Below are 26794 nucleotides of genomic sequence, written 5' to 3' on the forward strand. Positions count from 1 at the left end.
GATATGGCAGCTTTGTGAGCGACCAGGTGAAACTTGCTTTGTTAATTCCGTTTAGCTGGGGAACATGAAGACATTTTAAGTCGTTGACGGCAACGGGGCCTCGGTTAGAAATGATATATTTGATATTAATTTCCGCATTTTCTGGGGCGATCGTCACGTTAGTGTTACAGTTCATTTTCCTCTACCGGAGAAGCCCGGAGCCTATAGGAAGGACAGTGCAATATGTCAAAGCAGTGCCTGATCCCTTATTGAAGGATTACTTTAATAACCAACATGTCGAATCGGGACAGCAACAGCAAGAAAGCACGACATCCGCAGCATCTAAACAGACAGAGGCCGCTTCTTCGAAGCCGCAGGAAGCGTCTGTCAGCAGTAGCCCGAAACAACAGCCGCCGCCACCGCCTTCTCAAAATGAGTCGCTGAACACCTCCAAGTCGGAGACATGCGGCTTTTTAAATGCAATATTTTTGTTTTTGTTCCGGGAGCTCCGGGACACCCCGGTGGTTAGACACTGGATCACCAAAAAAATCAAGGTGGAATTTGAGGAGCTGCTACAAACAAAAACAGCCGGACGGTTGTTAGAGGGTCTCAGTCTCCGGGATATATCCTTGGGCAATTCATTGCCCGTGTTTAAGACTGCGAAACTTATTAAGCCGGTCTCCGTTAACGAAGACGGCATGCCAGAAGAGCTTAATTTCGAGGTGGATCTTGAATACAACGGCGGGTTTCACCTGGCGATTGATGTAGACCTGGTGTTTGGGAAATCAGCCTACCTGTTCGTTAAAATGACCCGGGTGGTGGGCCGATTGAAACTACAGTTCACTCGAATGCCTTTTACGCACTGGTCCTTCTCGTTCCTGGAGGACCCGCTCATAGACTTCGAAGTTAAGTCACAGTTTGAGGGACGACCGTTGCCCCAACTCACCTCCATCATTGTGAACCAGCTAAAGAGAGTCATCAAGAAGAAACACACTTTGCCAAATTACAAAATAAGGTAAAGGTCATATCCAGTGAGGTCAAATAGCTCTCTCTCTCTCTCTCTCTCTCTCTCTCTCTCTAAAGTAAGCCTATAACATCTCTTCTTGTTCACAGACTAAAACTTGATACAGCTATGACATAGGAAGACGACGTATGTTGTGGTGCAAAAATTGGTGGCTGGCTAATGTAGCCTAGCCTATGTGGAATGTAGGCTATGATCTGCTTGAGTTTACCTGCTCAGGTCGCAGTAAACCTGTTGCGCTGCTATAGGCAAAGCTATGGCGATGTGATTGCAACACATTTTATTCAAATGCATTCTTTTGTCAACAGATATGCACCCAATGATGGGTTTCAACACACCTGTGTCCATTTTAGGTTAGATTTATGTGATGTGTTTAGGCTTTCAGTTTAGCTGTTTAGCTGTGTATGCCTCAAGGCATACACTGACAAACGGGGTTTGTCTTCATCCACATGTCCACTGCTGATAGACTGTTCAAGTTAATGATGGGTTGAAGAATGACTGTCTCGCAGACAGTGTAAGTGCCTGTTGGAATGGTGAGAGAGTTTTGGAATGATTGGATGGTTGCTGTGAAGACTATATTCATGAATGCCTCGGAGCACAGCTTATTGAGTAGTGGAACTTTATGTTTCTGCTTTCTCTGTCCCTCTTCCTCTTACTTTCTCACCACCACTCCCTCTTAAAAGGCACACTCTTTACCAGAACTTCCTCTTGTGTTACACTTGTGAGGTTTCTTTTCACTGCAAGTGCACAGGATGGCGTTAAGCCCCATGCTGGCCTATTCACTACCTTTTGGTTTCTTCTCAATCAATACAACTGACCGTTTCAATACGGGTCTTGAATTGCAGAACATGTGGCTTTTTTCTTGTGTATTGTGTGGCTCTCATCTCTACATAGCTTACTAATAATAATGCTGTACTATCTTTGTAGGTAGCAAAACCACAGTGACCAAATTTTTCAGATCTCACTTTACATGAAGCACGAGGCTTTTGCCTGTTATGTATTTTGATGCCTCCATGTTAATGGAGTGTCTTCTTTGATGAACAGATACATGTTTGTGTGGAGTGCACCATGTAATGATGGCGTTTCGGGGGTTTCCTGTATTTTGCATGACGCATAGATGGTGGTAACTGATAATGAGGTGCTGGTCTCATGATGAGGGTGGTATTAATATTTTATGCATATCATATTTAGGTATTGTGTGTGTGTGTGTGTGTGTGCGCACGTGTGTGTGTATGCATGGATTTGTTGGGTGATTTGTTGTCATAATCCACATTTGCTTAATTGCTTATGTGCAGGGAGGCTCACGGTTGTAGCACAAGTCACCTGTGCCAAGTTGAGTATGCACCACTTTGCTCCCACCTCTTTGCAGTCGTTGTCAGTTCCCTTATCAATGATCCGTGACAGATGTGATGAGAGCACTGCGGCCTGCCCAGGTGCAGAGAGTTGGGATGAAGCATCATGCCGGTCAGGCACACCATGGACGTCCTTGCCAGCGTGGCAGTGGCATCAAGTCCTGGTGTGACTCGAGCCTGACTCCCTCAGCTCTGCATGCATCTGAGAGTACTGTGCTATAATGCGAGAACGCTGAGGGCCCGACCAGTGAGGGTGGCAGCACTGCGAGCCATGGACTCGTCTCCCCACACGGAGCTGGCTTTGGTGAAGGGCATATTATGGAGAGGCAGAAAGGGAGGGAGGGAGGGGCGGTTATCGCAGAGGATTTTGCTTGAGGTAAGCGTACCCAAACTGGCATTGTGCGCCCAGGCAGGCTTGTCACGAATGCTGTGGCAGCATTGCACTGGGTGCAGAATTAGGTGCCCTCAATTAGAAAGCACAATGACCCATGCTGTTGGGGGCACACACACACTCACACGCAAACCCACTGGAGGAGTGCACTGCAGAGTGATGCATTCAATGGCAAAATAACACATCCCTTCTCTGTAGATAGGACTATCACTTATTTATCTGTTAGTAATAATCTAAATTCTTCATATGTATTTCATTAGGTTCTGATTCATAGGTTGTGGAATCATCACCTTTGTGCTGTTCTGATTAAGGTGGTTTATGACTGGTCATATTCTTTGATTCTGTACACTTCAGAGTAAGTCTTTCAACATTTGAACAGGAACCGTTGTGTTTGTTACACATGAGCTCTCCCTTGGTTAGTGTGAGCGAGGTGCCATTTTGTTGCCCACAAAAATTAACTGAAACTGATGGTTTTGGTTGGAGCAACATGGACATGATGCCTTCTCACTTTATGTGCTCATTCAGTGTGTGGGCAGAGGCTGCAATGAAGGAACACAATGGCTTCAGTGTTTTCAGAGAACGAGAGGGAAAAAAACTTCATCAACTGGGATTTTAACCATTTAAAACAAGGAACGGCCAACCCATTAAAGTAATTCAAAGCCTGTGAGGTGTCGGCCAGTTCTTGGTGCAGCTCTTGTGACGTACTGATTAACAACACAACTGATATAACTCCTCTTATCATTGCATGTTCACTTTTTTCATAGTTGACTTAAATCAGATAATCCGACAATCCAGAGCTCAGAATCAACAAATGATGCTACAGCCTGCGATGGAAGGGAGAGATTAAGTCTCTAAGCGCAAACCTGAATGTCAGGTCAAGACCAGAAGGAAACCACAGCTTTTACAAATATCAATTTACTGCACTCAAAATGCTAAAATTCCAGAAGTTTAGGTAATAGTCTGCAAAAGTTCCAGTTTTCCAGGTTTGACTGAAATATATGTATCTATACACATTCTTTTCCCGTCTGATGTGGCCTTGATCTTGTATGAGGAAATCTCAGACTGGAGTCCGATTGCAGAACAAGGGAGTGATTCGGCTGTGCTGCTCACTGTATTGATGTTTTGCATGAAGGACTGCTGAGGTGTAATGGAGATGCAGAACCCCCGCCACCCCCCACTTCTCTCATCCGCACTCATCTGTTTCAGTGGACAGGGCAGGAGTGATATGGGGTCCTCAGAGACTGCTGGAGAGAAAGGACAGAGGATGGGTGGAATGACCGATGGAGGGATTGAGAAAAACACAAGAGAAAAAGACAGACTGAAAGCATGACACAGCACCCAGAATGCTCTCTTTTTTACATTTATGTTTTAGTCATGCTGATGCTTTTATCCAAAGTGACTTAAAAAAAGGGAAACGATCAAGGTACAGTGCGACAAGGACATGTTACTGCGTCAGTAAATACTACTTGCTTAGCATAGAATCGAGTGACCGATCTAGAAGGGAGATAGGGAGTCCGATTGCAGACAGAGGTTGTGGTTTCCTGGTAGCAGGGAGGCATTTGTGTGCATATACACACTCTGTGAATCTCAACTGAAAGTCTGCAAATATCCTGATCATTTGAAACGATGCAAGCCCTGCAAGTCTTGAATCAGTTCAGGGATGTGCATTTGCAATCCCAACCTGCTCCGGCCCTGTCGTGCTTGAGTGCCCCCACAGATAGCACTGGTGCTGGGCAAAATTCGCCCGTGTAGGCAGGGCCGCTCCACATCACTTCCAACCTCGCCGTTGACCACCTCCACCATGACTAAAGTGTCAAACGCCTGCAGAGGCTGACCTGTAAATGGAAGGGGGGGGGGGGTGCATTATAATGGACTCCTGGCGGTGCTCTGAACTCATGGCCTGGGCCCTGCAGCTTATGAAGTGCCTGGACTGATAGTGCTAGCCCAGCCCGGCGCAGAGAGGAAGTGATGCGTGGTGATGTAACGTGGAGGCGCACAGATGGCTCTGCTGTGGATGAGGGGAGAGAGCAGGGGCTGGAGGCCATCCAGGCAAACGCCACTGCATCCACAGGGCTCAGCCCATGGATGGAAGAGAGAGAGAGAGAGAGAGAAAGTGAAAGAGAGAGGTGATGCAGTATATGAGCTTCCTTTTCTCTGTTGGCGTGTTAAGACTTGTTGAGGCACTTGAAGAACTTTTTGCTTCAGTATTCGTGGTCAGGAGGATAATTAGCACTCTTGTAGTGCATGGCTGTTGGAACATCATCCAAAATGCAAAATGATTTAAGGCTTGATTTGCTTCCCCCATTCAGTATTTATTTTTTCATAGACCCTCGTTTATTCCATGTTTATTGGCAGAATGTTTACCAATCAGATGTTAAAGTGACAATTCAACAAATATGAGTTGTGGCCAAAATGAAATCTCTGTGTAAATCCTTTTTGTAATTTTTCTCATACCACGATGTGAACTAGTTTAATTGACTTGTGAATTGACCACAGAAGTAAACATGAGAATCTATAAAGGGTGTCTCAGAGCTGCACGGCTATGAGTCTGTTTTGGATTTCAGTGAAACCCGTATGATGTGATGCCTTTCATCTTGAGTGTGTGAGTGCACATATATGTGGGGGAGTGTGCATAGGAAAGGGAGACATAACCTAATTGTTTTTATGGATAAGCATTTCTTAGATAATAGTATTACTTCCCTTAGTAGATTAACTCGAACAGTGGTCAAAGGTTTCAATACAGTTTAGTGTGACAGAGACCCAGCAGAAAACACCAAATCAATAAGTCTAAGAAAAATGGCCCAGTAGTTTCAGGGGATCTCTGTTAATGAAATTACTGTCATTGACCCTAACTCAACTTTTCCTTCACTTAACTGATTGACACTCACCTGAATGAATAGCTGGGTTTTTTACCCAACTAATGCACTTTTTGACCATTCAAATAAGAAGTCCTGACTGGAGAGCCACAGCCATTATTCTGACCGTAGGTGTGATGGGCTTGTTCCAAAGACACTGAGTGCTATCGTCCATTTTTAATCAGATGGGTCAGTTTCAGTAAAGGTGTGGTACTGTTCTTTGCCAGGTCTCTGTGCTTGGCTGCTTGCCCTCCCAATTTGTTTGCTTTGCCTTTTTGCCTTCCTATCCGTGCTAGTGCATTGTGATTATGCCCCCCCCCATGATTATGACCCCCCATTCTCCTTCCCCTCCTCTTGACCTCTTGATTATGAAAGATGAAGTGAGAAAGAGAGACATGACAACCCAACACAAGGAAGTTTTGAGGCAGAAGGGTCATTCCACGCCAACTCAGCCACCCATGTACATGACACCTCTCAGATTTTGCTGAAAAGCAGTGAAAATATGCCTTATGTTACCAAACGAGGGAATCTGAAGTTTCAGGTCAATATCTCAAACTGTTTGCCCGTGGCTTCTATTTCATTTCGGGTGTCACGGCCGTAATTGACACATTGAAATTTCACATTTCATCTTTTGTCATTTTTGGAAGCCCATAACGTCTGTTCTAATAGTGGTAGAAGGCTGGAAACTGGTGTGGTAGTTCATTGTAGCCTGTACTACACAATTCTGGAGAATCAACATTACTTACTGTTTTGGTGAGGGGTGGGTCCCCAAAGTCCTAAAAAATGTTGACGGCATGTGTGATTTTTCACAATTAATGATCATATTTATTCTAAACAGGATTATTTGTTATATGTGGGAACCTTGCTCTTGCCAAAATGAATTTGAAGGGTATGGTACCACTGGCGGGGGTTTTATGGGGGTCCAAAAACCCTCTCCGGCAGAGGTGACTCTTTTGGAAACCCATATCTGGACCCCCAAATGACCATGTGGGCACTTGAAGATCCTAATGGGATTAATACCAGATAAAGATAGATATTTGTTCTTTCTTTTAATGAAATAACATTTTTGGCTATGAAGCTCCATAATATTAATTTTATTCTTCATAATGCACCATTTTGGACATTGTTTCCAGAAGTCTGGAATGTAGATCAGGGAGAATTTAGTGATGATAAAGCATGAAAATAGTGGAAATAACTTATCAGTATTATGCTCAGTGATGGCAAACATTTAAATACTGAGACTGTCGCGGATTAACCCCTAATCCCCCATGAAAGAGAGCCGCCATCAAACTTTTAAAGAACTAAATAACAAGAATGTGACAGTGTAAGAGTTTTTCGTTGCCGCTGTCACTCTCCAAATAAAATTGAATTGAAAATTTAATTGAATAGTGTCTGTAACTATTATCCAAGAAATTGTGGAAGCAGTGGCATAATTTTGTCATGGTCCTTTTGGTCAAGTTTGAATTGGCGAGCACTGCGTCCATAGATGTCTGGCACACTGACACAACAAATGAAATGTTGGAATGGCACCAAACAGGGGATCTGTTTTTGGTCCGATGACCATGTGAGGATGTTGTTGACACATCACTACCACACCACACCAGAGATCTCTAAAGCAAAGAGTTGGACAAGAGTTGCTGTAGGTGATCATGGGACATTTGGTTTGAAACTAATGTTTCATGAAAACAAGCCCAGCACTGTATGTTCAGTGATTTATTATAGAATGGGTTCACCCTGAAGCTGTTTTGAAATAAGAGTTCAGTCAGCCACTTTCATGTGTGCTGTGGACTTTATGTAGCATGTCACCTCCTGTTTCAGTAGTTTTGTGAAGCAGCTCATTCCCTTGCTTACTGACTTACTGAATTGTATGATTTTGTGTGTTTCTGATTGTGCCTACACATTCTCTAAACTCTTTCTCTCATTCTGTGTGTGTGTGTGTGTGTATGTGTAAGCCTAAGCATAGATGTTATGTAAACTTCCTTGACATCTGGTCCTTCTGTACTCTCTCTCTCTCTCTCTCTCTCTCTCTCTCTCTCTCTCTCTCTCTCTCTCTCTCTCTCTCTCTCTCTCTCTCTCTCTCTCTCTCTCTCTCTCTCTCTCCCTCTGTGTGTGTGTGTGTGTGTGTGTGTAGTGGCAGTATTGACATGCTTGCCCCGATGTTTCAGTGGGGTCACAGTAGGGTGTGCCAGGTTATGGATGCTGTGATTGACTATGCAGCGAGCTCCCCTCGTGATAACACTGTTTTCGCACACGTTGCCATTTGTCGTTGCCAATAATAAACCGGTTCTTATGATCTTCTGATGCAGCCATTCATAGAGTACAATAATAAGAGGTCTCAAGGCCACCTCGTTATCAGGTACTTTATGGGTACAATTTGAATTCACTTCATGGTTGAATAAGATGCCGTGTAGCTACTGTGACCTTTTAGGCTTCTAATGGGTTGGCTAATTCCACTCAAAAGTCTCAAATGTCTATTGGGATTTATGTTCTCGGTCAGGTACATGGTGGTGTGGTATGTCTGTAGTACTTAATGAATATGGACCTCTAATGGATATTCTATGGGGTGTTATCACCAGGCAAACACTAAGCTTAAGTAAATACCCAGGATTGTTCACACCGGAAGGCCAAAGTCCAGTTGTCTCCCAAATCTCTCTGTTTTCTCCCCCTTGGCCAGCGGACGTACTGCTTACGCAAGCACAGACGCCACTGTCCCCTTCAGTGGTGGTCAGGTTTCTAATCAAGGGGCCCTAGTCAGTCATGCATTGTAACGAGGGCTTTGTGACAAAAGGACTGTGACCAACAGGTATGAATATTGCGAATGCTGCGAGAGCAGAACTCTAATTGGTTGGCGTCACACACAGCTCGGACGACTGGCAGCGGGCACGTCACCACTGGCTACCCCATCTCCCGCCACGGGTGCTGTTTCAGGCGTGGGTCTGAGAGCGAGATGAGACGTGATGGAAAATTGATCAGCCTGATCAGGCGGGATCAACGTGGTGATCTTGGTTTCTAGTGACACAAAATATGTTCCATGTGGAGAGATTTTAATCATGTACAGTAATGCCACTCTCTCTGGGGTTCTTTGGCCAAAGAAGACAAGGTTTGGATATTAGATTGATGAAACCTAATAGTAGCATTTTAAAGTTGCAGTCATGGCTGCAGGAATTAGTTGAGAAATGCACCTTTAAAACCCGATGAACGCAGCAACTGCGTTAGTACATTTTCATGATGTGTGTGTGTGTGTGTGGGGGGGTAGTACCATGCACAGAGGCCCAGCAAGACATCCAGTTGCACAGATGGCAGGTTACATAAACGATTACCGGAGCTCCATCCACACGTCTCTCCCACCTTTCTCTTCCCCCTCAGTGGAGGTGGACAGTAGACATATGGAGAATGGTCAGTGGACAGACTTTTTTCATGACAGTATGATTTATGGATGTTTTAACCGCTAGCCGATCTAATTATAATTTTTTTTTTTTTAGACCAGGCTCCAAAGAGCTGATCAGAATGACCATCACATGATTGAAACCAAGCGGAAAAAGCTCAGCCTAGTCAGCAGCATAGATGCCACATGGCTGTTGGCCACAGTACTTGTGTGTGTAAGCCTTTTTTTCTTCACTTACTGAAATCCTCCCCTCTAATCTTGTGAGGGCCTTTCTGACTCTCAAAGTCTTGGTTTCCATGGCCAGTGGATATTTTTCAGAGGGCAACATTATTGTGAAAGTCTTTAACCTCTGAGGAATTAAATCCTTGTAAGCAGATCGTGGAGCAACTGACACAAGATGCCAGGCAGTTGACACTGGCGCTTTTACCGCAGCGCCACCTTGCCCCGCGACGCGACGCACGCCGCGCCGCGCACATACGCACAGTTGTTATCTTTCAGTCAGCCACATAAACACTATAGACAAACAAATTGGGACACCTGCCATTACACCCACAGGAACTTCAATGACACTCCATTCTGAATCCATATATATTAATATGGACTTTAGTATACCAAGACATTTTGGACAATCATATGCTCCCAACCTTTTGGGAACAGTTCAGTTCCAGCATGACTGTACCCCAGTGCACGAAGCAAGGTCCATAAAGACATTGTTGGGCAAGTTTGGTGTGGAAGAACCTAACTGGCCCTTGTGGAAATCCATCCCAAAACAGCTGGAAAAAAACAAAAATCCATATTAATATCTACGGCTTTAGAATGGTATGTCATTTAAGTTCCTGTGGGTGCACTGTAGTGACTGGCATCCCGATACTTAGTATGCCTCTATGCCTCTATAGTATGCCTCAGTAATTCAACCACAGACAAATACATATCATGTTAAGTGTGACCCCTTTAAAGGCATTAAGGGATTTTATAGTAGTTCTCTGTGGTAACGTGTTATGTTATCTCTGGAAGTTCATAATCATGTATCATAATCATAATCATATATCAGGCTGGACAGAGGCTAGTGTGTTCAGTGGTCAATCAGTTCATTAAGTTTTCATGTGAGTATATATACAGCGATGTGATGCTCAAACACCGCTGTCACTCAACCCTGTTAGTAGCGCCGCTTAAAGGCTAATTACAGCTTTCTGAAGATGAGGCTATGGGTGGGCCAAAGGGGTAGTGTAGTGTAGTGTGCATGCGGCGCCATGCATTTTTAATGCGGCCTGTTCAGTGGAGCTAATGGCGTCTGCTTGTAAACGATCCTCTTCATCTGCACGCCCCTGTGTTTGTGCGGGGTCTAAACGCAGACGTGTCGGGCCACCCGTGTAGTAGCGCTGTCAAACTCGTCCTGCTAATCTGCACTGTCGTCATCAGGCTGCTTGCCCTCAGCCCGCCACTTGGCCTACTCTCTCTCTCTCTCTCTCTCTCTCTGTCTCGCATTCTATCTCTCTCATGCTCTCTCTCTCTTTTTATCCCGTGCTCTCTCTCGCATGCTATCTCTCTCATGCTCTCTCTCTCTTTTTCTCTCGTACTCTCTCTCTCTCTCTCTCTCTCTCTCTCTCTCTCTCTCTCTCTCTCTCTCTCTCTGATGTTACTGAGCCAGCTGCCCTCCACTTTAAATTGACCTCCTGAAGTGCTGAGCTGCTGAAAAACTGTCCCCACTGCAGCTCTTTTGTTGTAGTGGCCAAATAAGAGTGTAAAAATTAGACAGAAAGATGTAAACACAATGACATGTATTTTCTACGGTCAGTTTTGGGTTGTCCATACATGCATGTTATCATGTATCACTTCAGATAAGGCTAGAGAGGCTAGACATAGGCAAACACTTCATATCACTGTCAAATATGGCATATTAACAAGATCCATTAGATATTTTATTTTAAAGTTCAAGCCAAACACATGACGTCATGTTAGATCATGTCCACCGACCCACAACTGTCACATCGCCTTTGTCTTTTAATGCCTCGACTAACAACACTTGGGTATGTTCTTTTAGCTGCTAGTTCTCCACGCCAAATATTTACCCATTAAAGTCACAAAGAGGACTGACCTTGATTGTCCTTGTACTGTAATAGATACATTGTATTGCTTTGGGATTGGTTCAAAACCAGTATTGATATTTCCATCCATTATATCAGTAACCCCTCATGGGTTTTGTTTAGAGTTGGCCAGGGAGAAATGACCTAAATATATTTGCAAGTGTTGAGACGCAAGCACCAGGAGGGAAGGGAAAGACTCCGGAGCCTGAAGGGGCCACATTTGACAAATGGACACTGGATTTGGCAGGAACTGAATCTCTTGAATTAAACTTTTGGTGACAGTGTAGTGTTGAGGCATTGTATACTGCATGTGTATCTATGTGTGGGTGTGGGTGTGTGGCTTGTTGCAAGCTTGATGACCGTAAACAACACCAAACACTGCGTGCGTGGTGCTGTTGACTGTCAAAGCCAAGCTGAGAGGCTCATCTTGGGAGTGAGCGGACCACAGCACAGTACGGAACAGTTGGTCAGAGGCAATTAATGACACCTTGGAGTATCGTATTATCTCTTAATTTAATAAAGAGGCTGGAAGATTAGTGAAGGACGGCACTTGTGCCTCCTTACCCTTTTGTTCTCTTTCTCTCTCTGTCTGTCTCTTTCCCTTTCTAGCACGTTCTCATTCTCGCGGGTGAAATGAGTCACGTCGGGAAAGGCTGCCTTTTGTTTCCTCTTTCTTTCTCTTGCTCTCTTTGCTGGTCAGAGGAGATGGGAAGGCTACTGCGGCGTGCCTGAGCACCGACGCTCCCCGAGCAACACTGATGAATGTGTTTATTTGCAGTTAGCATTGGTGCCGCAGTACCATTTTCTCTCTCTCTCTCTCTCTCTCTCTCTCTCTGTCTCTGTCTCTGTCTCTGTCTCTGTGTGACTGGACCTTCTGCGGATGCAGAAGGAAAGGGCAAAATTATAAACAAATAGTTCTCACATTATTTATGCGAAAATGTTAACATATTTCTGTGCCAAAACACAGGAAACAATCCATTAAAAAAATCCATTCTGTCTGCACCATCCATAGCATGTTGATAGCATCCATTCCTGCTGATTTTTATTCTGTCAATTCTTGAATGTCTTCTTAAAAATGTTAACAAGTGCTGTATGGAGACTGGTTATATTTCATAGTGCACTGTTAATGGATACTACTGTGGATGTGTTCTGAATTAAATAATCAAAAGTTGAGCAGCATTCTCGATGGTGGCAGACAGTGGCCCGGGTCCGGCCCTGGCCCTCTGGCAGGTGCTGGCTGAGACGCTTCACACGGCCACTGGGACAGTGGGCTATGCTGTTCACTTCCTGTCGAGAGACAAACATTTCTCCGGGGAAACTTTAATCATTCATCTTGGTTTGCAGTTCCTGTACACGGGTTCTTGCTGTAACCAAAGAGGGAGGGTGTTTTGAATGGTTAAGCAATGCAGCAAACAGTCAAGAGACAACGCTTTTGTGAAGGCATACTTTTACATTTGTCGGAAATGCCTTCCATATTTGTGGCGTTGAGAGAGAGAATATAACACCACTATCGGCAGACACCGGTGCTTCATTGCCAACACACAGAGTTTTAAGAGTAAAAGTAAAAATAAAAATACCTTGACTCTGGAAATCTCATTATATAAACTACATGCTTTTCTAGTTTTTCTGTTGTATGTAGAGTACTGTAAGAAAAGGAGTGTGAGCTTAAGCTTAACCTCCCATGTGTGACACAAGGTCAATTTGGAAGTCAGGAACACCCAGGGATTTAGAATAATCACAAAGAACCCAACAGGGCAGAACACTTCCTTCCAGTGTTCCAGTAGGCCTGTTTAACATACAATAAACCTCACTCTATAATACACACTCAATGTCTCAAACTCCAGAACCATGCTATTGTTCCTGTTGCACATATTTTCAGGCTTGTATGTTGAAACTTGTTGAGCTGGCTGGACTAAGGCCATCCTTAAAAATATTTTTGTTTGCAGTAACAGCCAAAAAAAATAAAAATGGGTCGGTAGGTAGGTCAATATTTTTTTTTTCAAGATTCAAAGTAAAAAAAAAGTTCAATTTTGGTCATGGTGATTATGTAGGAATGAATTTACACAAATGTGCATATTGTGACGTAACTGACTGGGTCTTCAACCAGTGCCTTCAGGCGCACCATTGCAAACCTCATTCTGATGTAGGTTATATAGACCAGCCTTTCTCAAACTTCTTTGACCTGAGGCCCGGTCATGGCAGACTTTTGGGTCATAGGGCTCATCTACATGTACCCAGAAAGAAGGCTACAATAGCTCTTGGCCACGTTATTTTGAAATTTGACTATACAATACTCAATGCTATACAGTGTACACAGTCTCTGCTCTGTTTCTAAGGAAGTTCCAAAACAACATCGTTCTATTAAGTTTAGTTAAATAAATAAATAGCCTTCCAACAGGTTGAGGCGGAGCTTTGATACCAGCGTTATCGATTAGTTTCAGTTTCCCTCGGCAGACGCCAGCGCATTGAATGAATGCTCATACCACCACTTAATTGTAGGGCATCGATAGCAGAAAAGCGTTTGTTTTCTTTTTTCGTCGATCCGCGGTTTCTTGATCAACTGCGCAGCAAATTATCAGATGAAGCACCGGGCCTAATTTCCTCCGCGACTCCAGCGGACCAGCAGTCTCCATGTTGCGGACCCATATTTTGAGAAATGCTGAATAGACCACAACCAATTTCAATACTCCACCACGGTCACCGCTAGACTAGGGGAGAAGGGATGAAAAGATCTGCCCACAGTTCTTCCAGAACCGTGCCAAGTAAAAGCGTTATCAGTTTGTATGAATGAAGCGAAGCGTAGGCCATAGTGTGACATCGTCAAACCAATGGTGTAGAGATGGCGCCACAGTTTTTTTTTAAGTGAGCCCGCGTTTGCATGTAGGCAAGTTATATTCACAATACTTGGGCCTACTAAAAGAAATATTATTTTATTGCATTTGTATTGGTTGTTTAGAGTAAAAAAAAACAATCGGTCGGTATTAACGAAGTTTACAACCGCAAGTCGGTCGGACTAAAAGGAAAAAAAAAAAAATATTTGGGTCGGTTCTAAATTGACAGGGTCGGTCGGGTTACGGCAAACGAAAATATTTTTAAGGATGGCCTAATGGCTGGACTAAGGGCTCTGTGCACAAGCTTACTTGAAGGCAAACCAGTTTCCTGTTCGTTGACATGGCTGTCAACAAGCACCTGTAGATTAGTGCTTTACTTTTACCAAAACGTAAGAAATACAATGTACGCGAGTCTAAGGAGCACTGCTGTGCCACTCTGCTCGGCTTAAAAAAAAAAGTGATTTTAGCTACCTAAAAAAGCTTACGTGCAATGGCTGCACAAAATGAGGAGGGAAGGATTTTCGGTGAGCACACGTTTTGGTACAACTGAAGCTCTACTCTTCATGTGCTTGTTGACAGCGATGTCAACAAACAGGAAACTGGTTTGCCAACTTTAATAAGCTAACTAGTCCACAGAGCCCATGGAGTGATGAGTGACCTTGGAGTGACATCCTTTCATAGCAGTCATAAAATTAAAAGCAGAACTCCAATGCAACGTGACCAAAAGCCCACTGTCCATTAAGGAAATGAAAGAAAAGTGCTCAGCTGCTGGGAAGACCTGCCCACCATACTGACAACTGGACAGATTTACAAGCATCTTGGGCCTTGCCTGTCTGTGTTCTCATGCAACCACATATGCTACCAGCATAGTGTGGGAGAGCATTGTTTGTATGTCAATTATATCTGATTGTAATGCACAAATGGCTTATCAAGATCACTGTGTGACCAACCAACAGAGATTGTCAGTGATGAGAGTGATTTGATTATGGTTTGTCCTCATACCTGGTTTCATTTTTTCTACCGCAGGTACAAACCTTTCTTCCCGTTTCAAGTCCAGCCCCCTCTGGCTTCCACCTGCGAGCAGGATCTCTCGCTTGGGGACACGCGATTGGTGGAGGGCCGGCTCAGGGTGACACTAGTTGAATGTAGCAGGTAAGAGGTTTTGGAAGATAAACAAACTAGTGTGGTCTTCACAACATGGTGGGAAGACAAACAAACAAACAAACCAGATAGACAAATAAACAAACCAGATAAACAAACCACAGCATAGATGACATGCCATTGATTGTGTTTAAAGGTACAGTACATGACCCTAATTCTTTCCAAACACTTTTTTTGTCAAAAAGTGTTAGAAAAGTGCAGTCCTGTCCATTCAGTGTTTGTGCCAAAGTGCTTCAGTGTTAAAGGAGAAATCCGGTGTGATATTGACCTGAAGTGTGTTGAAACATGATACCGAGTGTGAACGTATGTCTCATAGCCCATCTCGGCTTGTCCCCTGCACTCCAAAATCTGGCTAGTTAGCCCGATGCTACCAACAGCTTTTTCAATGGTGGTGCGGCGCATCGGGCTAACCATGCAAATAAATCACTGTTTTACACCATTTACGAGGCTCGATGTATCTCCACACTTCATTGGTAGACTTCGAGGGCCCTGACATTTAAAGCGAGACATTGAGAACTTTAAAAGCACTGGTAGTTTACTTACAAGGCGATTTATACAGACAGTATCTTCCGCAGTTTAAGCGTTTGCAGCCATCTTGAATTTAGTCGATAAATTCGGCGACAAGTAAGAATGAACAGGTATGATAAAGGGATCAGATTCCAAAAATAATTCCAGTAGCAGCAACTGGAATCCATGCATTTCCACAGAATTATTTTTGGAATCTGATCCCTTATCATACCTGTTCATTTTTCGTCGCCTTCGATTTATCGCTCAAGATGGCTGCAAACTAAACTTCGCGGAAGATACTCGGTCTGTATAAATCGCCTTGTAAGTAAACTACCAGTGCTTTTTAAAGTTCTCAATGTCTCGCTTTTTAAATGTCACCGAAGTCTACCAATGAAGTGTGGAGATACATTGAGCCTCGTGAAATGGTGTAAAACAGTGATTTATTTGCATGGTTAGCCCGGACTCTTGGCACCACCATTGAAAAAGCTGTTGGTAGCATCGGGCTAACGCCAGATTTTGGAGATTGCAGGGGACAAGCCGAAGATGGGCTATGAGACATCACGCTCACACTCGTATCATGTTTCAACACACTTTAGGTCAATATCACCCGACTTCTCCTTTAATACACACGCTCACGCTGTTGAGCTCACAAATCAGCTATCAAATATTGAATATCAGAAATTACAACTGCATTGCCAACTGCAACTGAAATGCCATGATAACTTCTTGAATGGTAGTGAGTATATTAAGCTGAAGTCCGGAAACTCCAGCAGGGGATTCAGATAGGTGACTGACAAATGCTGTGATGGATAGGAAGTGGATCGAGCTATGATCGATAGCATGCAGATTTATTCGGGTAAACAAACTTATCATGAAAATGTCCTCAAAAAGTCAACTCAACTAATCCTGCACCACTGAAAAACAGAACCTGTTCCTGAATTTGCCCAGTAGAAGTGTGTGTGTGTGTGTGTGTGTGTGTGTGTGTGTGTGTGTGTGTGTGTGTGTGTGTGTGTGAGAGAGAGGGTTTATGCATGCACAGTCTGTTCCTGCTTTGAGGCATTCCGATTGTTTTCAATAAAAATTCATAGCACAGATCGGCTTACCTTCAGCAATATCACTTGGTTACCTTATTTGTCCGCTATCATCCTTTCTTCTCATCTCTTTTCTCTGTCTATTTCCTGCACACACAGATTCACAGTATTACTTTGTTGCATGTCAGCCAGTCACCTAATAGAATGGAGTTGTATTGCCAGTAGCAATGATGCAGATGGCATTGCTGTTACGCATACTTGTTGTTTTTCAGTAATTGTTTGTATACCACAAATATAGGTATATAAAATATATAGGAAAAGTAGGAATATTCCAATTTATGCACTCAATACATTTTTGTTTGTTTGTTTAACGTTGGCATCTTTTGTTTAGAACAGAATATGCATGGCAACATATCTTGTCACCTTGCTGATGGAGTGTTGCCAATATTACAGGCCTAAAACAAACAAAAACCAATTGAAGCATTTTGCCTGTGGCCACGGTGGAAACACTAGACTAAGGGAGCCAAGCCCAGCTATTGTTTGGCCAGCGCAGTTGATGGCTATTGGAGCCTGGGCTCTATTCAGACACAGCGCCTTCATGAATTATGCACATGGTCTGCCTGTAATAATGCGAGGACCCGGAGCATGCAACTCCAACTCCAAGGGCCTGTGAATAAATCCCCATTTTATTTCACTGCAATGAGTGAGCTCCATTTTTTCCAGCCTCTGTCTCTTGCCTTCAATTTCTCTCTCTCTTTCTGTGTGCACATCTGTTCCACAACCATGTGGCCCATTTGCCGACAGGTGCACCCCTGTCAGAAACGTGGTATTTCTCTGTCAGGTAGTTGAAGCACTTGGCATCTTGCCCTCACACTGCTGGTTTTCTGGCAAGGATATGGTTAGAAGTGCTTCAGGGTATTTAGGGAAAGTGCATAAAAATGCTTTTATTTGGTGCAGAAAGCCTACAGTCTAACCTGCATTCTAACAGTGAAAATTACCCCTGTTGCTGCACAAACTTGTCACACCTGCAGGTGTTCTATGACTGGCATTGGTTAATCTTGGCCTAGAAGAGTTGTTGGAGGTGGGAAATAGCTTAAGCTTTGCAGTAAGCCTTTTGCAAATTTGTAAAAGGATTTGGCCCTCCTTTTTTTTGCCAAATAGGTTCCCTATTTTACACTTCCAGAGAAGTCAATTGCAATTTCCCCAGTAACATAAAGCGTAATTAAAATCCTTACCCTTTAAGGCTGTTTTGTCAAAAGGAAACTTGGGAATTGTCAAAAAGGCCATTTGTAATAATATGTGTCGTTCTAAGAGGTTTGAAGCCTGCATAGCACCAGTGCATTACTGCTTGCTCTCACTAGAGGGAGCCACCACACCAGGCAATCGTTTGGATTTGAGGACAAAACTTTATTGGGATAGAGTGACCACCATACTAATAATACAGAAAGATTATGTCTGATGTGTCCTTTATTAACATGTGTATAGTATTAGTGAAGACCTTATGCAATAGCAATTAGATTTTCTCTCCTGAGAGCATTCTAATGGAAGAGTCTAAGTAGTCAAAATACAGGGATTCCCAAACTGCATTACGTGTACCACCGGTGGTACGCAATCTTCCACTAGGGGTACGTGAGCTGAAAAGGGTAATGTCGGAAAGGTGTTAAATGATTAAAAAAAGTGTGAGAGCTCATAGACCAGTTGCACAATTTAATTTCTTTATTTTTTATCATGTAGGGTGGTTAATTAAATATAGAATGCGTTACGTTTTTTGTGTGTTGGATGGTGGGGGTACGCGAGCCAAGTCAGGATGTAGATGGTGTTACGCAGGAAAAATGTTTAGGAACCGCTGGTCTAGTACATCGTACACCAACCTTGGGGTCTCCTGAAATTCAAATGGGGTCAGCTGAGATATTGGGTATCTTACAATTGACCTGTACATTACATAAAAATATATACATTAAATAAAAAAATATGAAAACTCATTATATCCAAGTTCAGGAACTAATCAGATCATTAATTACAATCTAGCTATGTAAAAATAAACTTAGACATCCATGAGATCATCATGGGTGATGATGCTTGATCAATGTTCTAAACAAAGTAGCAAAACAACCAGGTGAGTTAGTCAAACAAACAAATTAGCTTGTTAGGACATTTGTGCAAAATACCGCTCTCAACTAGATGTTACAGCAGAGATGAGATGCGCTCTCTCTCACACATGTTGTGAATGATTGGGGTCGCCAACGTTTTGTGATATCAAAATAGGGTCGCCTGCCAAAAAAGGTCGGAAACCCCTGGTCCAGTATCTTCAGTTCATTATCTAATACTCACTGTATCTTTAACCCCAATATTGGTCCCAATAGCTCCAAAGTATTGTAAGGGTAGGCGCAAACAAAGAAAGAGGTATTCATAGAGAGAAAGCATAGCTGCCAGAGGGTACAGACCAGTGGTGTAGTCTAGTTAGCTAGTGGGTATACTGTGATCAACCCCAAATGTTAATACGTATCCTTGCCTATTTTAAGTGGGTATACTGAGATGGTGATCCTTTTTAAGTAGGTATACTGCGTAGTCCTGCGTATCACGTAGACCAGTGTTTCTCAAACTTTTTCAGACCAAGGACCACTTAACCAATAAAAAAAATCACGGACCACCTAGCTAAAAAAAAAAAACTTCAACAGCATATTACACAATAGGCCTACTCACTGAACCACCTTGGTTGCTTATTGTGCACCATGCTTATTGTGTCAGAGGATTCATATGATTTAACTGGTATAGCTTACATAGGCAGTCTTGCAGAAATGTTTGGATTCACATACAAGTCAATTCAATTTTGCAAACAACACATCCTATATTATATTTTACCATGTCTGCGGACCACACTTTGAGGAACACTGACGTAGACTACACCACTGGCACAAACAAACTGACAGTGCCTAATGTTACTGAACAGCTTTTCCTCAAAACAATGGCGTCTAATTAATATTTCAGTGACTGATTCTCTCTAATCTCATGTATGTTTGCTTTTCCTGTTCCTAGTCTCTGCTCAAATGCATCATATAAGCGTTTAGGTTGTTGTTGATAGAAAGAACATTTAACATTTTTTTTTATTTGCAATAGGTATCAACACTACTAGCACTGACTACAATAGAGCCATGATTTGCTGGGCATAGTGTGTTTTGCCACAATACAACACCAGGGGGCAGCAAAGTCTGTCGCCACATTTGGTTGACAATGCCTCAGAGATGGTGTAGGCTATGACAGATGCTCCTTGGCGTTTTTGCCATACTCTCAGTCGTTATGTATAAGACCTGTTATCATACTTTTCTTTAGCAATAAATCCGTTTGTAATGTATGTAAAGTCTATGATCTATGAGGAGCACAAATGGTCAGAGTTGTACTTATTGATTGTGTTGCCATCGTTGGGCACACCAGAAGAGTGTCCAATACATAATTTCCTTTTGGTGTGATGTTGTATCTGGTATAGTGTGGTGACCAGGAATTGTGCTTCTTAATAGCCTTTCTGAAGCCAAGCCCATTTGAGTGTAAATTCCGTACTTGAGCCTTCACTATGTTGTAATTAATGGCTGTTCATTGGATATTGGCAGAAATAATTGATTGCTTCAACTCTTTGAATTCCTCTTCCCCCCCCTCAGACTCTTCATCTTGGGCTCATACGACAGGGAGACGTACGTCCACTGCACCTTTGAGCTGAGTGAGAGGGAATGGAAGGAGAAGACGCGCAGCTCCATCAAAACGGTCAGTACTTTCCCCTTCCCTGTATCCGGTCATTGCAGCAAAGCCAACATTCCCCCAAGGTTCAGTATACACAGCCAAACATCTTCCTTCTTATCCTGACTGGATGCTGAGGAATCTATAACTTCACATCAATTAAGTAAGCTGGCTACCTATGTAGTGAAAGTGTTTCTTTGTTTCTTTGTCTTGTTGCCAGTGGTGTTCTTGGCAAAGATGGCCGAGATATTGCTAGCTCTATTAGCCGGGTCAGTCACCGGTTGCGAGTGTGGCGGCGATATATTTACATTTACCTTTACATTTATTAATTTGGCAGATGCATTTATCCAAGGGGACTTATAGCTACAGAATAACATTTAAGCATTTTAACATTTAAGCTACAGAACTACAGCTACAGCAATAGAATAACATGTAAGGTACGGTGCAGAGGAGACTATAGCTTCAGATATAATGCAGATGTAATGCTTCAGATGAGATTACAGTAGCCTTTGAGATCTCAATATTGCTGTGCATCTGAATAGTTTCATATGTGTTAGCCATGCATTGAAATACTATAATACATTCTGTGGATAGGTCATGGTTGGAAATAATGTTGCCTAACTGACGTTGTCTATTTATGCGTTTTGTAGCCTATGTTGTAGAATAAGTGACAATACTTTCTTTTGCGCACTCCTGTGCGCTTGCATTTCGACTACTCCTCATGCACCTAATATTTTCGTAATCTAAAAGCACTTACCGTAATTTCTCAATTATTAGCCGCGGTTTATACATTGATTTTGCAAAATTTCTTCAGTTATTAGGTTAATACACAGGGGCAGTTAATATGGTATTAATATATAATAACAGGAAATTACTGTACTGTATAACGGAAGAGAGTGGACTAAGATAAAATAGTTAAAAGAGAAAGTACACAACTAGGCCTATACCTGATTTAAGTTTGGGTGCCATAGACTTCGAGGTCGTTCCGTTTTTTAGCAAGCGATAGCACCATACTTTATATAATTGGAACTTGCAAAAATGCATTAGTTTGCACATTAGCCAAAATACTATCAAAATGGTATATCTTATATAGGAAACAGAGGGTGGAAATATAGGCTACTAATAAAGCAGGAGCAGCAGCGAGCAGCCTACAATAATAAAACCGGTCGAGGTCGCGTTCTCATGAACTTGAACTGTTGTCAGTTTTGTTGGTCTGTTTAATTAACGATTGTCAGATTGAGATAGCATACTTTGAATAATGAAGTGAAACATCCAAATAATAATTCAGCATATTACATCAATGATACAATGACATACAGTAAGGAACAAAATTATTCATACCCTTAGCAAATCTTGATTTAATGTGGTAATTTTCTTTTGACCGATATGTTTGTTCTGACTGAAAATGACACTGCCACATGACAAGGTTGTAAGACAATGTAGTAGAAACAACAGAATTTTTTTTTTACATTTGTATGAAAAATGGCATGTTCAAAATGATTCATACCCTTTTTAAATAATCAATGAAAATCACAGAATGGTCGCACTCCAAAAATCTTTTCTTTCTGGCTTTTAATCCATTTAGCAACAGGGGTTAACGAACAAACGTTTCGGCCTGATGGCCTTCATCAGTGTTTACAGTGTAAATAATCAATGGAAACATCTTTATTTGCATTCACAGCTCTCAAAATGGTTCTTATAATACCGGTACCTACCAAGCCTCTACATGTCTCCACAGTGATTCTAAACTGTACCTTTTTATCGGCAATCCAGGTTTTGAGGCGGGAACGATTATTTGCCATCACTCTGGCCTTATGCTCACTTTTTTGACGGATTGAGGTCTGGACTCTGGCTGGGCCACTCTAAAATGTTGATATTGTTCTCTGTTAACCATTTCTTGCCTTGTTTGGCTGTATGTTTTGGATCATTGTGTGGTTTAATGGTCCAATGCCACATATTGGGGCAGGTGTCTCGGTAGACTGCCTGATATTTTCCTCATTGGAAATATATTGACTGAAAGAAATGTTACTGTGTTCAATATTTATTTCCCTCACCGTATGTATAGGTGTTTTGTACTCTATAGGAAATAACCTCAAATGTAAAGCACTCTGTGTGTATTTGAGCTCTGCTGATTTCAACCACAATGACCTTTTCTTATGGATAAGACCTAATCTTTGTTTTTAAAGAGTGGTCTGTATCCTGCAAAAGAGTTTTGATTGGCTTTGATGAAGGAACTTGGGTAATGCAGAGTTTCCCCTGTTTCTTTGTTTCTATCTTATCGGAAGGGAATGGAGAAATATGCAGGGGGTTATGCTCAGAGCTTCCAAGTCAGTGTCCAGGTAGTGGTCTTGTCTCTGGTTTGGAGTGCACGTCTTCATCCTAAATGTTTCATATTTGATGAATGGCCTTTCAGTTTTTCAAGGGTCCGTCAGTTTTGCTTGGCATTTTAAGTGCAGTTCTATTGCAGGAAGCAATCGTGTGCAATTAAGGTAATCAGAAATTATTAACATTTGTGGACCAGCACAGGAGAGCTGGTGACAAACATCTGTTGAGATATTAAATGTCACACTCAATTAGGCATTTCCGATGTTACACTAATTCCTGTGACTCTCCTGTTGTGATAGAATCAGGCATGTTAGGGTAATCACATGCGAATGGTTATTGCATCAATAAAAATCAAATTGCGATTCTCAGTAGCCAATGTTCATGAACACGATCCACCTTTTGAGTATTCGCAGAATTTATCTGAGGACGACTTTTGCTTCATGCTGGCCTTAGTGTGTGTGTGTGTGTGTGTGTGTGTGTGTGTGTGTGTGTGTGCGTGTGTGTGTGTGTGCATATGCGTGCCTGTGCCTACTGTAATTATGACCGCCCGGCTTGGCAAGCGGTCATATAGGTTTAGTCAGATTTTTTTTTTTTTTTTTTTTTTTTTTTTTTTTTTTTTCTTTTTCGCATGCCCAAATTTCCGTCAATGATTCCCGGGACACTGAAAGACGGGGGTACCACGAAACTTGGTGGACATGTAACCCCACATGGATAGCATGGAACCATCGTTTTTCGTTTTGATCTGTAGCTCCCCCGCTGAATTGGACCCCCCGAAAGGAGGGTAGGGCAGACACAGTTTTCTGTGAATATCTCGAAAACCGTAGGGTTTAGGAGGACCATTTTTTTTTTGTATGTTGATCTCAAGGGGCCATGTCAACCCATTCCATAACCACTCATTTTCATGTATAAGCCACCTAGTTAAACACAAAAAAGTAAAAATGAGGTGATGTAATTGAAGGTATCTGTGACCTAACATAGTCAAAACTGCACGAAATTGGAAGTGTAGGATCATTATGACACCCTCTGTATGCACGCCAAGTTTTGTGGAATTCCGTTCATGGGGGGCCACACAATAAATTAATTTATGTTACTATACACCAACTGGCCTGTAGGTGGCGGAGACAGTTTTCTGTGAATATCTCGAGAACCGTGGGGCCTAGGAGGTCCACCTTTTTTTGTATGTTGGTCTTAGGGGGCATGTCAACCCATCTCATTACCACTTATTTCATGTATAGCGCCACCTAGTTAAAAATTAAAAAGCAAAAATTAGGTGTTTTCATCTCAATATCTCTGGCTGACAAGGTCAAAACTGCACGAAATTAAAAGTGTAGGATCATTATGACACCCTCTGAATGCATGCCAAGTTTTGTGTACTTTCGTTCATGGGGGGCCTTACAATAAAATAATTTATGTGTACATTTAGTGATGTACACCAACAAGGATTCCCGGGACACTGAAAGACCGGGTACACAAAACTTGGTGGGCATGTACCCCCACATGGATAGTATGGAACCGTCATTTTTTCGTTTTCATCTGCAGCCCCAGCTGGACTGGACCCCCGAAGGAGGGTAGGGCAGACACAGTTCTCTGTGAATCTTTTTATGGTATGTTGGTCTCAAGGGCCCACATCAACCTGGCTCATAATCACTCATTTGTGATTTGCCCCTCGTAAAAATGAAAATCAGTAGGATTAAAAGAAAGCCAAAATAAATATTCATCATCATCATCATGGCTGCATTTTCAGTATTGGCGAGAAGTAGTTTGTCCACTAGATGGCGCATCGTTGCAGTGAGGCGTAATTTTGTTTGAATTTAAAAGTGGGTTGGAAAAACAATGGACGCCTTCATACAAGGACTGTAATTTACCGCAGCTTAACATCTAATAAGGATAGGACTATGTTCACATGACGTGTAATTCCCATTTCTTCTTGAAGCCTAAATAAATCTGAGGATGTTTATCGGACATGCTTGGTTTTACTGCAGGCAATGCGTTAATCTTGTAATATCAATAAGGACCTAGGTAATGTTACCGTTAAGCGTTGGTTGAGTGATGGAGGCATTTGATTTATTGCATTTGTAGAAAACTATAAATGCGGTTATACCAAGCAAATGTATAGCAGCACTGTTTGTATCTTTTCGACTGTCATTTATTGCGCGTGCTACAAAATCATTCTGTGCAATGGAAGATTTACCAACGCGTTACACGGTCTGATACAGTTTTGCCTATACATGCGTGAGACTGAGGCGCCTGTTTATTTTGTTTTAAGTGCGTGCAGGGGTGTGAGGGGAATCGATGTGCTTTGATTGCAGCTTGGTAGTTGTAGTCTGTGAAATTAAAAAAGATGTGTGTGAAGTATCCAAACAATGACACCTTCATTTCATTATGGCTGCTTTAGCAAAACACCTTAAGTTACTGTGTAGTGGGTCCCATTTAGAAGTGGCTACTTCATTCGTGAATGTTATTACAACTTTTAAGCCCACGATATGACAGTTTAAGTCCGGCTTGATACTGTAAGGCGTAAGCCATTGGTTTCAAAGGAGATTTTATTTATTATCGCCAGCATAGCCTATTGACAATTTATGTTGTAAATAGGCCTACCTTATAATCCTACCTGTAGTTTAGGGAAGCTAACAGCTTTCTATTAGGATCTAGTTTGTTAGTTACCGTTTTGTCATAACTCCCTGATGCATTTTTGCATTTAGAATAGCCAGAGCGTGTATATCTCAATCGGAAAATTAAACAATATCGGGTGCCTATGGACTAGGCTGGGTGAACCCAGCCTGATCTGCCCGCTATTTATTTTTGATTTCTTAAAAGATTGAGCTTGGTCTGATGAAAGCCAGACTAGCCATGGACCTCAGTTAAACAATGCAAGGGAACATGAATCAGCCTATATTTGCACTAACAATACCGGACAAAAGCTCTTCAACTTTGGCCCGTTAAAATGTGTATGAACAGTCTAGCGACGCATTTCATCAAGGCCCATTTGGACATGTCAGTTATTTGCACCACTGGTTAGATGTAAAACAGCATTTCGTTTCAGACTAGGCTACTGTTACTTAATTTGTGCATTAACAATAACGTTTCAGACTACTGTTACTTAATTTGTGCATTGACAATAAAGTATTACATGAACTAAAGATGACTAAAATCTTATGTTGAAGAAGAAACATTCACAAAAAAATCCATCCATCAAAAATGACCTTTGTTTTTGATAGCTGTTGAAAATGGCATGGAACTGACAGAGATGTTTTTGTTTAAAATACATAAAAAATAAATAAATAAATAAATAAATAACATTATGCTGATACCTTTTGCTTTTCCCAAATACAATGTAGCCTACAGGTGTAAGTGACCTTTCATCAATCCAGTTGCAATGGATGAACTGTGATGAACTGCCCTACTTGTGATTGTTTAGAGATTTTAAAGGTTTTATAACAATTCTACATCTTCTTTGGCTATTCTACAATCTATTCACCTTTTCAGCACCAGTAGGGTACTTTCTGTGCAGCCCGACACACACACACTCAGGCATGCCAAACAAGCATACACAAAAGTTTCAAGAGTGGGGGATGGAGTAAAATATGGAGACAAATTGAAGTGTGATTTATTTTCCCGGAACGGATGTACAGGACTGAGCGGCGGTCATATTTTGTACCGCTATGCGGTACATCTAGTTTAGGATGCTTTGATATGCACTGAAACACCGATCAGACCTGGCATTTCCGTCGTATTATCAGACTTCTCCAGACCACATACTCAGCCAGACTCCAAACCCCGGATTACAGCAGATACCATCTAGAAAAGGTCACTTTCTCTTTTGCACTCATTCACGCTCTCCTTTTCGCTCTCCATCTTTAACCCCCTCTTCCTCCCCACATATGTGGGACTGCTTTTCGAGGACTCGCTCTCCGAATCACTGCCGACACACATGCGTCCATGTAAATGGATTTTCGTATTTTATCTTATTTCTTGCTGTTCCACTTCTGCAGCACTGAAACAACCCCTCCCCGCTTGATCTTTCTCACCCCCTTTTTCCCTCTTTCTCTCAGCATCTCTCTCCCTACCTCCCTTCCTTCATCCTCTCTTTCTCACTCTCCTTTTTTTGGTCAAGGATTATCGTCCTATTAGCACTTATGTGTT

The 26794-nt window shown here is 42.3% G+C and overlaps 1 protein-coding gene across 1 annotated transcript in view; it reads left to right on the top strand.

Annotated features, from left to right (window-relative positions):
* pdzd8 (PDZ domain containing 8) overlaps positions 1-26794 on the top strand; it is a 50450-nt gene continuing 23656 nt past the window's right edge. The window contains exons 1-3 of the mRNA XM_048269522.1: positions 1-994; positions 14925-15050; positions 20251-20353. Of these exons, the coding sequence (XP_048125479.1) occupies positions 111-994; positions 14925-15050; positions 20251-20353 (1113 nt within the window). The 5' untranslated portion in view covers positions 1-110. The remainder of the gene's footprint in view (positions 995-14924; positions 15051-20250; positions 20354-26794) is intronic.

This window comes from Alosa alosa, chromosome 18 (genome assembly GCF_017589495.1).
Source record: "Alosa alosa isolate M-15738 ecotype Scorff River chromosome 18, AALO_Geno_1.1, whole genome shotgun sequence".
Taxonomy (NCBI): Eukaryota; Metazoa; Chordata; class Actinopteri; order Clupeiformes; family Clupeidae; genus Alosa; species Alosa alosa.